At 39.9% G+C, this 14,289-nt stretch overlaps 1 protein-coding gene across 2 annotated transcripts; it reads left to right on the forward strand.

Annotated features, from left to right (window-relative positions):
- Nucleotides 1–993: 993 nt before the first annotated feature.
- LOC124139022 lies at nt 994–8,248 on the forward strand. 2 transcript variants are annotated; one of them, XM_046505988.2, is made up of 2 exons: nt 994–1,161; nt 3,664–8,248. In XM_046505988.2, exons 1-2 carry the CDS (start codon nt 1,113–1,115, stop codon nt 4,650–4,652), a joined length of 1,038 nt encoding a protein of 345 aa, XP_046361944.1. In that variant the 5' UTR covers nt 994–1,112; the 3' UTR covers nt 4,653–8,248. The 2 variants fall into 2 exon arrangements, with proteins under 2 accessions (XP_046361944.1, XP_046361945.1); XM_046505989.2 differs by lacking the exon at nt 994–1,161 and adding an exon at nt 1,996–2,143.
- The last annotated feature ends 6,041 nt before the right edge of the window (nt 8,249–14,289 follow it).

Raw genomic sequence — 14,289 nt, forward strand, 5'->3', positions numbered from 1 at the left:
CAATCACTGGATTGCCTTGTCCAGACTCGATTATTTACAGACCGTCATCATATAGCTGGAATATTGCTGAGTACGGCGTTAAACAACAAATAAAAAAACAAACACAAACTGATTGAGTCCACAACTATAACTGTATAATTGTGTATGTCTTTAAGTTTCGTGTATAGAGCAAACACGAGAGACGGAGACAAGAAAGCGTAATATTCTAAAACACTTAATGAATCTCTGAGTCTGGATGCTGATGATGAAAAATCCCCTTTGTTGCGGCGTTAAACAACAAACAAACAAACAAACAAATCAGAGTGAGTCGTAGCTGTGCCGTCATTCCTTGAACAAAATCAAGGTCAAAGGCAGAGCTTAAGGCACAATAATTAAAAGAAACTTGACCAAAGACATTGATGCATACGTCTGCATCGACAAAACGCTGGGAGAAGGGCCTTACAAAACAAATAAACTCAAGCACGAAGTTTGGTATTAATTGAGATAAATAAATTCTTTATTATTTGGGCGTATTTAACATTAATATATAATTATGTTGGTTGGTTGGTTTGTTGTTTAACGCCGCATTCAGCAATATTCCAGCTATATGACGGCGGTCTGTAAATAATCGAGTCTGGACCAGACAATCCAGTGATTGATATCATGAGCATCGATCCACGCAATTGGGACCGATGACATGCATCAACCAAGTCAGCGAGCCTGACCACCCGATCCCGTTAGTCGCCTTTTACGACAAGCATAGTCGCCTTTTACGGCAAGCATGGGTTGCTGAAGACCTATTCTACCCCTAGAGGTGTTTTGATATTTAGCCCTAGCTATATGAAAGGGGTATAATTATGTGTACCCCTTTCATATAGCTAGGGCTAAATATCAAAACACCTAAATATTTAACATATACTTCTGAACGACCACGTGACACTGATGAGTACGTGCGGGTCTGTCGCAGAACCTTGTACATATCAAACCGTCTTACAAACGATGACGAGGTCACGTCACCAAGCAGCGTTATAACGGGGACATTTAACTGTGCACGTAGAGCGTACCCGCGACGTGTTAAGACTCGGCTGTCGCATATATAACGCTTGTACAGGTGTATCACCAACCTTGCCAAAATGACGACCGAGTGTCGAGAAACGTTGACAGACATTATTTTTGTTCCAAGTGAGTATATGGCAATGAGTTTCACGTAGAGGTAAAGACGATAGATTCATGAAAATTGACTTCCTGGTGGATGTACATTTTCTACAAGCTATATCGACAACTAGCTAGGTCACATCGACTCTCACCAGTCTCTTCGTGAATATACTGTGTGAAGAGACAGAATGGAATTCATTCTTGTGTTAAAATAATAATACGCTTTATCGGGTCATATTTAAGTACTATCTACTATGTATGTGTGTATTATATTTCGTGAGCATTTTCCCACGACCCAGTTAAGCAACATTCATGTAAGCATTTGTCAGTCGTTCATTGTCATATGATTTCTAACTTGATATTGATAATCATGATTATCTAGTAATGTTTGTGTTTTTTTTAAGAAAAGCTTTCCGGACTGAAGTTGTCATTTGGTTCGTCTTAGTATTAATATGAGTTTTGATCGTGGTTACAGTTTAATAAAAACTAGGATTTGGTTTTTTAAGGTCACGGTGACTCGGACAGTTGTTAAAATTAAGACAATAAAGATTTCCTATGAGTAGTGTTTAGTACTATAGCAAGTAGTATTTTCTTGATTGACATATTTTTTCTCACTTCGCAAACGTTTTCTGAAAACAAATCGTTTGATTTTGCATAATATATAACGTTTCTTTTACGTGTGTACATTGTATTGGTGTAGGGTGTGGGGTAGTAACGGCTACATGCGTATATTTATTATTTCTCAAATTTGAATATGATATGAGCATTTGACACAAAATAGTTTGTACACCTGTTAAAAACAATTCGTTTTCCGTAATGCATCGTGCATATTCCGGATAGAAACTACGTTCCTGCTTTTTATTTTCTATATCCGTCATGCGCGGGGATTGGAGAAGCACACGAGCTTCTGGCTATGAAAACACGGATTGTACGAGTGTGTCCGAAAGTCATAGGCTCAGATGAGCCTGAAACCAACGTTAATCAGCTGGTGCTAGCGTATCAATAAAAGGTAGATCTGTATGTGATAATCATCTGTAAGTAATAAGTGCATGGACCACGGGTATAGTTGCTACCTGAAGCATAAAATTTTATATCTGTTCACAAGGCCGACAAAGTCCTAAACTGGCTAAAGTACACACGGTAATTGAAATGCCCTAGAAGCGGTAAATCAGGAATCTGTTTTTATTGTCATTTGGATACTTATTGTCTATTATAGAACATAATATAGATCATATAGGCTATTTGCTTAATGTGATTTCTTAAATGATACAAAATCGTAGTTTTAACTATAAAAAGTATGAAGATAGGGTCCGTTTTCAGGTCAAGCAAGCCTCAACGCCTGCTCAAAGCAGGTGCTGTTTTCGGATCTACTGCAGATTATTTTTGCCTCTTTTTTTGTTCAAGTATCCAAGCGTGATTTACAGTGTTCACAGTGTTATTTTTACATTTATACGACCTTCTTTAAACTCACAAAACTTATTGAAGTCAATTCTGAATAATCTATTCACACCGTGTTATTAAAAAATAATCTATCCTGCCAATTGGTATGTGTTTTCTTTCTCTCTGTACTTGATGATATATACTAAGGCTGGGACGGGGTCTCAGGTCGGGGTCTCAGGTCGGGTTCTCAGGTCCTGAGTAGGACCCGGACCCGTGGTTTGTCAGGTGATATGTTGTTTAATGACAAAAATTATCTAGAACTCACAGGAACTCGATGATAGCGTGTATAACATAATATAATCGTATAGAGAAAACAATCACACCCCTCTATATACATAGAGTATATACGAATATATTATGTTATACAAGCTATCATCGAGTTCCTGTGTACCCGAGTGACCCATCCCAGCCCTACCACCCAGGTAACTGACCCCCTAATACCCTACATGGGTATCCGCTGTAAGCCTCAAGGGATGGGTACAAAATGTCCAGTTGGGATTAATTTGACCATAGCCCTGGCAAAATATATTCAGATACACATATAAAACAATCTGCTCATGCATACACTGTAGTTGACTGAATATACATGTCAGAAGGAATGTATTCACAGAAAAAAAACAATGCAAACATTAGTGACTTGTAGTTCTAGAATTTTTTGTCATTAAACAATATGTCACATGACTTACCAGGGGTCCTGGTAGTCCTGTGGGTACCCGGGTCCTACTCAGTACCCACTCAACCAGAGTACCCGAGTTACTCGTCGCAGCCCTATTGGAATGTGAGTTTTAATGGACCCGTGAAGATCCAGGGTAGGATAGGTCTTCAGCAACCCATGCTTGCCGTAAATGGCGACTATGCTTATCGTAAGAGGCAACTAACGGGATCGGGTGGTCAGGCTCGCTGACGTGGTTGTTGCATATCATGATGTCCCAATTGCGTGGATCGATGCTCGTGATGTCAATCACTGGATTGTCTGGTCCAGACTTGATTAACGATATCTAGAGACTGCCGTCATACAGCTGAAAAATTGCTGAGTGAGGCATTAAACAAACAAACAGTGTTTTAATGTTTATGTTTTCTACTTTACAGTGATGGCAGAGTGTGGTGTGAAGACCATTGAAGGCTTTGCAAATGATGTTGTGAGTAATTTAGAGCGAAGGGAAATGAAACGAGTTGGTGAAATATATGATAAACTTCAGAAAATGAAATCAAGTGATATTAGGAAGCATAAATTCAACTACTGGAAAGTTATGCAGTGCCTCGGGGAGGTTGGTATCGAAAAGATTATTCTGGCAATCAAAACAAACACTCTTCATTCTTGCCATTGTCATGTCTACTCCAATTTATTTGAAGCGATGAACCTCTTTTGTGAGTGTCTGACTACAGTGAACGTCATTAAAAGAGTTCTCTACCACAGACAGGCTCTTGTGCCAATTTTTTTTGAAGCTCTGAGACAGCCAAAGGAACCAAGGCTTCTGGAGAAAATGCTTGTTATCATGTATAGGTGTCTCATTGTTGGAAAAGAACCTCTGGCGGAGATGTACATGATGAATAAGATTCTGAAAGATCTTCATTCGATTGCACAGAAACAGCTTGATTTCAACGACAACTCGATAGATATTGTTGAATATTGTGTAAAGCTATTGTACGGGCTGGTAATTCATGGTGGTAAACATGTTCGTCATCAAGTGAGACATTCATCAGCTATTATTGCTGTCGAAGAGTACAAACACAGCCTTGAACGGAAGATAGATCCCAAAGTAATTCGCCTAACAGATCCTGTTGTATTGAAGTACTGCACAGCCCTCCGAATCGAACTGGATGGCGGGACTCAGCTTATAGACAAACAGTCACTACGGGACGTTCTCAAAGAGGAATGTAACAGTGATAATGGTCATGTCATCTTTTGTTCAGCACCATGTTGTCGCAGACAGTTCAATGAGGAAAGAGACCATTTTCGTTATTGTGGAGCGTGTCGACTCTCTCGCTACTGTAGCAAGCAGTGTCAACGGGAACACTGGAAGGTGGCGCACAAGGAGATGTGTCTCAAGCTGGAATGTTATACTCAAGATTCATGATTTATTTTTTTTTTCAGTTTTATACTTTTGATTTATTAAAGTCCATCTTCATGGCATGACGTATACTTAGACTCTTTGGAATGGATATATTTATGAGATAAATCTAGTGTGTTTTCAATTAAGAGGTTTTGAATGTAGATTTCATACATGTAAATATAGCATGAGGTTTTGTATTGAAAAATATATAGGTATCAAATCGAAGTTTGAAACCTCTATATTCAAAACAATGCTAGGTTTGTCTGCATTCTACCATTACAAAATGACGAAACAAGCGCAACCTCTTTGGCTACAGTGGAAATGATAAGTGATGTTTCATCAGTTGAACCTAATAATTTCATGATGTCACATTTTCCATGCTTGTCTTGTATGCAGCAGATTTTGTGGCTGATGAAGCAGTTCTGTCATCAGTTTGTGAATTTTCGTGATTCTTCATTGCTGTAACCAGGGATTTATCTAGACTTCCTCAGGGGATCATTGTTGACCACGAATGTCAGTAATATACCGGTACTAATAATTCCCAAATGGGAAATGAAAAAATTCATAATTCATGTGAATGTAGATATAAGCACTTTAAAAAATCCCAGTTTAATTTACAAATTTACACTTATCTCCCAATTTGGCATTTAGTTTGGAATCCTAGATAAATCCCTGTACAACATATTCTGGATTTATGCATTTTCTGATTACGTTTTTGAAACTGAGTGTCAGCTTATCCTTTAAAGTTTGCTGTAATTTGCTTTATATTTGCTTTAAATTTACACTTATTTCCCAATTTGGCATTTAGTTTGGAATCCTAGATAAATCCCTGTACAACATATTCTGGATTTATGCATTTTCTGATTACATTTTTGTCTCTGTGTTAGCTTATCCTTCATAGTTTGCTGTAATTTGCTTTATATTTGCTTTATATTTGCTTTATGTTTGCTTTATATTTGCTTTGTCAGTGAAGGTGGTCATCAGCAAGTAATACTTGTTCTGATTATGTGAGCATTGTCTGTTCATGCTGTCAGGTTTTAAGATGTATGTTTTTTTATTTTCAGGTTAAGTATCCTATAATTATGTGTTGGTCAGGTATAAGAACCATTGTATGTAGATTTAAGTCTAAATTGTACTGTGTAGTGTATAGTTGGATGCACAGTGCACATTGGGTTGATGTGCCACTTCGTGGAGCGCTACCTGTGCTGCCGATATTCATTGTCCAGAGTTGCATCCCTTAGGCATTACAGAAAGCTGATTGTGGGTAAGAATCCTGGTTCACCCTTATGTTTCTAGGTTTGTCAGAACCATACCCATGCTTGTGGGTTTCACTAAAGTTTTCGATTCCTAGAGGCCTGCATCACTTTTGGCTTTCAATCCACATCAAACTGTCAAGCCGTGATGTATCTGAAATACTATTCAAAGCAGCCTTATACCCTACTTACCCATTCACTATGTCAATACTTCAAGGGTATATATCACTACATTCCTCCATTGCCCATGAATATATTGACCCAGTATATCTTAATGCAATAGTCTACTGATATTTGATGGTCTTCAGTAATGTCTTCTGAACTAGCCCCTAAATGGCCAGGTTTCAAATTGAGGCCACCCTGCTAGCCCAAGACTATTAAAACCCAATGATGGTAGTCATCATTGACTAGTAGCATTTGAGAGCTACAACTCTGAACCAGTTCTCCAAGCTTCAAGTGTCTCCTTCAAGCAGGACTATCTACAAACTGAGGACCAGTGAAATGAGGGCAACACTAGTCCTCAGGATAAAAACACATCCGTGACATTCTATTGTTTGAGCACTCCATTATTTTTAAGGAATGGAGAGTTGTGTTCTCTGCTGCTGTTGCACGTGCTTCGTCACAAGCTGATTTTTACAATGCAAGTTTATGGCTCTTTAGAATGTTTGTGAAAGTGTAAGCATGGTAAGAGGAGAGATGTGTTTTTAGAAGGGGAACTTCCTTGTAACTCTCCATTTCTTAAAAAAAATGGGCCTCGGTTCCATTATTTATAAGGAATGGAGAGTTACTCGAACATTCACCTCTACCTAGTCTCCAAAAAAATAGAAATTTCTACATTGTGCATAAATTAGGGTTAGGCTAGACATTTTTTGTTTTTCGATTCACGTGCCTGCTGCCCATCCTGAAATGCAGCTGGAAAAGAAATAAAAGAAACAAAAAAGTAGTTATGTTTAGTATGTCTCCCGCTAGTAATATAGTCCCACTTATAGTTATACAATAAAAACTGTTATATATAAATTCCATGTCTACATCACTATCAGTGATTCAAGAGGCTACCTGCAGTTTGAACTCCAAGGCAGAATTGCTCTCATATAAATAAATAAAAGATTGACACAGCTGTTTATATCTATTTTAATATGGACTGACCTTGTGTGGGAAAGCTGGAATAAATCCATGAAACAAAATTTAAAAAGTGTGGCCTTGTGCTTAATTGAGACAAAGTTTTCATCTGTCCTCTGCAGTGTGCCATATTACATTTTGAGGAAGATAGTAACTAACTGTTTTAGTTGACTAGTCCTCATAATGATAACATGTAGCAAAACCCTTAAAAATGGCAAATACTGGTCCTTATGATACCTTAACTATTGGGCAGTTTGCCAAGGACTATAGGCGTGATAGGACTAGTGTCAATTACCTTTTCTTTCTCTTTTCTTGAGTTCTTCAACAGTATTTGTTTTTGATTGACTATGCTGCAGATGAAGATGTTCAAAATGTATTTGTCAGTTTGTGTGCTTGGACATTATGGTACAAACAAATGTAACATGCAGTTCTTGAAAGTGATGATCTATTAAGGAAATGATAATGATGTTCTGGGATTAGCAAGAAATGCTTGACATATTCTTCAATGTACAGTACATACAAATTTGGTTCAAGAAAACTGGCTTCCGTGTGTCACCTCAAGGCTTGTGTTTTAGGTTTTTATGTACTTATGTTTGTTTACCATGTTTACGGAGTCCAGAAATGATTGATTTTACTTAAGATATCTTTTGATATGTTTTATTATGTATACGTTCAAAAGTGAAATAAATTGTTTTACTGTCACATGGACATCTTCCCTAGGCAAGGGAGTTCACTGACTGTAAAAGTCCAGTTTCCACCCTTGCCGAACAAGGCTGGAATGACTTGGCTCGATCTTACCGCCACCAGCAGCTATTATGAGTTATGTCGCGTGTATGTCCCTCCTACTGACCAATCAGGTTCCACCTTTCATATCAATTGCAGTTGCTTTAAACAAAATGGGGGCGCCTAGTGAAAACAATCTGATTGATAATCAAGATCTATTTTGTAATAAAATGGGTTTCACTTTGCGAAGTGCATTAAATCGAAGCCCCTTGATTAAAAACCCGAAAATGGAAAGTTTCGGTTGAAGGCATGTTGACGGTACACATGCTTTGCAAATCCTGCAATCGACCAAAATCTACAGGGCAGTTTAGGAATCGGATGTCGGATTTTATTACACGATTTTGATTGGACTATGCAGGCTCGTTAGTCTAGCCAGAACTCAATAATTATAGTTCGACAAGGGCTCATGTAGTCAGTTAACTCCCTTGCCTCAGGAAGATGTCACATGGATTGATGAAACTCCAACTATGTGTTTTCCTCGGAGACTTAAATGCTTTCTGATACACACTGAAACAAATAAATTCATGTTTGATTTTCTGAAACAGCAACATGAACTTGATTGTCCAGGTGAGGTGAAATGGGGTTTAACATATTGCACTTCGTGTGTTTGTGGCTGCTTGTACTAGTCCAGACTAATGCTGGTTTTATGATTCTAGCCCACTGTGATACCATGCTGCAGTTAACATGAATACTCCACTCAGAGGCAGATAGCTGACTCCCAGCAATGTAGTCTATTCTATCCCCCAATGCCTAGCGCCAACACGGTACAACAAGTCTTCTATCTTTTAACATCCTTTGGTATGACATTTTCTGGGATTGAACTGAAGGATTTCCTCACACATCAAGCTGACACATGGTGATATAACTGGAATACTATTCAAAACGGGTTAAACTCAACTCTCTCACTCTGTATGCAGTGTTGTGTTTCCTTGCCAGGTTCCACTTTGGGTCAAGTTCAGTCCAGTTATGGGGATTTCTTGGTTTGTTAGCACAAAACATTTTTGGATTCTCCTGAAAGGAAACCATCATCCTTGTCTCTCCTCCACAACATGCTGACATTTCATAACTGACTCACTGGCTCGTCAAACCATCAGAGATCAGTTTGTCCTAAATAACACCAAGAGGCAGAGATTGATAACAGAAGTAATAAATTGTTACAGTGTGATAAAACTTATGTGAAAACCAGTCTCACCTGTGAAGATCCGGGGTAGAATAGGTCTTCAGCACCCCACGCTTGCCGTAAGGTGACTATGCTTGTCGTAAGAGGCGACAAACGGGATCCGGTGGTCAGGCTCCCTAACTTGATTGATGCATGTCATCGTATCCCATTGCGTGGATCGATGCTCATGACGTGAATCACTAGATTGTCTGGTCCAGACCGCCGTCATATAGCTGGAATATTGCTGAGTGCAGCCTAAAACAACAAACAAACAAACTGAGGCCTGAAAGCGCGAGAGACCACATCGATCAATGTCAAGACAACCGCCAGTCATCATAAGTGACTAGCCCATATGATGTCACGCCATGGGAACAAGCGGCGGAAGAACAACGAGGGACGCGTGGCCGAAGCAACTGCCGAGAACATACAGAAAGGGATATTTTCTAAGAGAATTCCTTACAAAAAAGAAGGATTAACAGTAGCTCCAGTCAATGCTCTGACTTGCCACCCTCAAAGGAAACATTCTGTTTGTTTGATAGATTTTATGAAGGCAATACAAAATCGGAGGAGGAACTGCGAAGGCGTATGACGTTTGGTCCCGTAATGAAAGGCACAATAAATTCGCAAGTTGAAGAAGAATTACACAGGGAGATGAACCGCAACAGCTACTTCTTAGATGCGATGTCGCCCGGAAACTACATGTTCGTCCTGCGATTGCTACTACATTTGCACAATCAAAGAACAAGAAGAAAATGACAGACGCAATTACAGGAAAACTGAACACAAACACTTCGTATCGTGACATACGCCATGACAAGTTTGGCCGCCTGCACCTTTCAGGTAAGAACTTATCGATGACATTCTATGACATGATCATGTCTGACGTTTATGGAGGAGTGAGCATTATTATTTGGTTCTGCGCCGCTTTTAGCAATATCGCGTCGGGGGACGCCAGACATGGTTGGTTGGTTGATTGTTTAACGCCGCACTCGGCAATATTCCAGCTATATGACCGCGGTCTGTAAAATAATCGAGCCTGGACCAGATAATCCAGTGATTGACATCATGAGCATTGGGGCTGGGACGGGTACCCACAGGACTACCCGGACCCGTGGTTAGTCACGTGATATATTGTTCAATGACAAATGTTCTCCAGAACTCTATTGTTACACCACAAGTCACTAACGTTCGTATGTCTTTCTGACTATGCACCCATTCCTTCTGACTTTTCATATGGTTGAATAAAGACATAACTTAAGCCAACTTCAGTGTATGCATGACCAGATTGTTTTATACATGTATCTAAATACGTTTTGCCAAGGCTGTGGTAAAACAATTCCCAATCGGACATTTTGTACCTATCTCTTGAGACCTACAGTGGGTACCCTGGTAGGGTCGGGTAATAGGGGGGTAGGTACCCGGGTAGTAAATTTGGACTCATCCCAGCCCTAATGAGCATCGATCCACGCAAGTGGGATACGATGACATGCATCAACCAAATCAGCGAGCCTGACCACCCGATCCCGTTAGTCGCCTCTTACGACAAGCATAGTTGCCTTTAACGGCAAGCATGGGTTGCTGAAGATCTATTCTACCCCGAAACTTCACGGGTCACACCAGAAATGGGCTTCACACATTGTGTCCATGTGGGGAATCGAACCGGGGTCTTCAGTGTGACTAGCAAACGTTTAACCACTGGGATAACATAGAATAACCCGAGATGAAACTTGTTGATATGAAACTGTTTCTTGTCTAAACAATTTCGAATCAGGGAGATTGTAGCACGTAAAACATTTGAATAAATGGCGTGGATTTGTGAATGAATGGAATGAGATAAAATTAGTCCCGTTGTCCAATTAACATTGATCTTTGTTTAACTGACCAATCAGCTTCCAGAATCATTAATTGCACACTGTGCAAATATAAAAAAATATTACACTGCATATTTTCGCCCATATGGGTTTTGTTTGTTTGTTTGTTGTTTAACGCCGCACTCAGAAATATTCCAGCTATATGACGGCGGTCTGTAAATAATCGAGTCTGGACCAGACAATCCAGTGATTGACAGCGTGATTAGGCATTCTGTGCCATGTCTAAGTAAGATGACAGGAAATACTAAAGGTTCTTTTTTGGCATCTACGACAGAGCAGTAGTATATTTGAATCTTGTTTCTATTTACATTTGTTATCCTCTGTTATAATATTCCTAATACAGGCCTCTGTAAAAATCAGACTCACTTTCGCCCCCACAACAAGTAAAACGTTCATTTCGCCTGGATGTCAAAACAATGACGCAATGAAATCCAAAGCAGATATTTCACTGTACTGCACTGAAAACGTTGAATGTCAAAAGTCCCTTGCATGAATGCGTGATGCGGATGCGACGGGGTGATTCTCTCAAATTTTGGAGGAGTTTCAAAGCTTTTTGCACATGGATTGTGGTGGTCTCAGCATCCCAGTTAATGGTTCTGCTCTGGCCCTTACGCCAGACGGGCTAACGACGACACCAAATGCATGGTGACAAATGATGATTAATGATCTAAATGAGACTTGCCGCCAGTCTATGTAACCTAACTGTCCCCTGGGTTCAGCTGACTGGCACTTTCTTGTGGCTCCCGGCACACCGCGCATAGGAGCCTTCACCTGCCCCTCTCCATCAGGCCCATTTGACTAGGACTTCTTGAGTGCACCCGGCGTAGATAAGTGCTTGAGTGAGTTGGGTTTAACGCCGCTTTTAACAATATTCCAGTTATATCGCGGCGTGTCAGCTTAATGTGGGAGGAAAGCTCGAAGTGATGCAGGTCTTAGACGTTTACCAGTTCGGTGAAATCCACGGGCACGGGTATGGTGCTGACAAACCTAGAAACATAATCGGGGCGAATCGGGATTCGAACTGTAGAGAATATCCCCCTAAAATATAAAGGCTATACAGAATGATAATCCCATGGATGTACAGCAATTCTATCCTTATTAAAGAGCAAATCATTATATGAAGCGGCGCGTTACAACCGGAGCTGAAACATTAGAGACCAACTCAGTATATAAAGTGGTGTGTCAAAACTGGACCTGAAACATTAGAGACCATCTCATTATGTGAAGTTTTGCGTCAGAACTGGAGATGAAACATTGGAGACCAACTCATTACATGAAGTGGTGCATTACAACTGCAGCTGAAACAAAAGAGACCAATTTATTATATGAAGCGGTGCATCGCAACTTGATATGAAACATATGAGAACAACTAATTATGTGAAGAGGCACGTTACAACTGGAGCTGAAACTAGAGATGAACTCATTATATGAAGTGACATGTCACAACCAGAGCTGAAACATATGAGAACAACTCATTACATGAAGTACCTCGTCACAGTTGGAGCTACAACACAAGAGACCGACTCATCATATGAGCTGAAACATTGGAGACCAACTAATTAAATGAAGTGGTGCATCGCAACTGGATATGAAACATATGAGAACAACTCAATACATGAAGTGGCGCATCACAGTTTGAGCTACAAAACTATAGAGACCGACTTATCATATGAAGTTGCGTGTTACAACTGGAGCTGAAACATTAGAGACCAACTAATATGAAGTGGTGCCCACAAATGGACCTGAAACATTAGACAGCAACTCATTACATGAAGAGGCGCATCACAACTGGAGCTACAACACTAGAGACCAGCTCATTATACCAGGAAGTGGCGCTTCTCAAATGGCTCTGACAAATTGAAAGACCAAAGCATTAAAATTGGATTTTGCACGTCTGAACTGGATCTAAACCATTAAAAGATTAAGTCATCGTTACTGGAGGTGGTATATTTCAATATAGACTGTACAGTCTTGATTTTGTTTTCACAATGTTCCTTTGGTACATTCGTCACCACTCGCCCCTTTCCGTAACCTGCAAAAAGGTTAATGTTATGTGCGAATATACGACAAACCAATCAGAATGCGCGCAAGATTTCAAGTTCTTAGTCAAAGAATCCCTCAGAAATAATTTTTGATTTTACATACGTCTTGCATCTAAAAATATACCAAAGACACAGTTACATGTGATCAATCATACTGTATAATTCCGCATGTCCCGCTGTGCTTTAAATTGCATCTGAAATATATATAATATATGGGGAAATATATGTTAACATTCAGGCAACGAGTTGACAACTGTTTTAGGTATGCCCGTTTGCGCTAAGACTAGCAAAATTGTCCATGAGAGGGGCACGAGTCGCTATTCGGCTTGTCCCGGAATAACACGAGTTGGTCACGAATGCCTTTGGTAGTGATACGCAAATCGTTATAAACCTCTACAACCGTTACTTGCCCGAACGGGTACACACCACAGAGGTCCAGAACTCCAAATCTTTGCACTGACTATTGTGCTAAATTAATGGTCAAACGGAGACAGCGAATCTCTTTATTTTAACCTGAAGCTTAGAGCTTTTTAATATCTATCAGTATATGTGCTCTAGAGATCAGACTTCCAGACGACCTCAGCTGACACTACAACTGCCTTTCTACGGTAACTGGGGTATCATTGGGTGTGGACAGCACCCGCAACTCATTCTTACACTTCACCATGAATGCGGAAGGTTATACTTTCTCCACTACTCGGATCATTTGGACCAGCAAAATACACCCCTATATCTACTGACCACATTCTTCACAGAGAAAGTCCAGCATAACATGGCTTTCTCAGAATGGAGCCCACATGACCACGGACAGTTGCAATGTGTAACCCATGTCCAGGCACCTTGGTCGTCTAGGTATAACCTACAATTGTAGAAGGACATGTTTACATTCAGTAAAAGTCTCTGTGACTATTGAAACTTTTTGAAGTTAAAGTAGCGCCGAGTTTAAACCATAATATTGAAAAACATTATTCTGACTCCGCACTTATGAAAAAATAATCTGCTTCATCTATGTGATGCGTCTCAACTGGATACGAATCATAAAATATCAGCTCCTTATAGCAGAAAGTGGTGCGTCAGAACTGGAGCTGAAAAGGTAGAGACCAATTCATTATATGAAGTGGTGCGTCACAACTGGACCTGAAACATTAGAGACCAACTCATTATATAAAGTGGTGCTTTACAACTGGACCTGAAACATTAGAGACCAACTTATATGAAGTGGCGCTCACAACTGGACCTGAAACATTAGAGATCAACTCATTATGTGAAGTTGTGCTTCAAAACTGGGCCTGAAATATTAGAGACCAACTTATATGAAGTGGTGCTCACAACTGGACCTGAAACATTAGAGTCCAGCTAGTATGAACTGGTGCGTCACAACTGGAGCTGAAACATTTGAGACCAACTAATATGAACTGGTGCGTCACAACTGGA

This window comes from Haliotis rufescens, unplaced genomic scaffold (assembly GCF_023055435.1).
Source record: "Haliotis rufescens isolate VD_foot unplaced genomic scaffold, xgHalRufe1.0.p SCAF_49, whole genome shotgun sequence".
Lineage (NCBI taxonomy): Eukaryota > Metazoa > Mollusca > Gastropoda > Lepetellida > Haliotidae > Haliotis > Haliotis rufescens.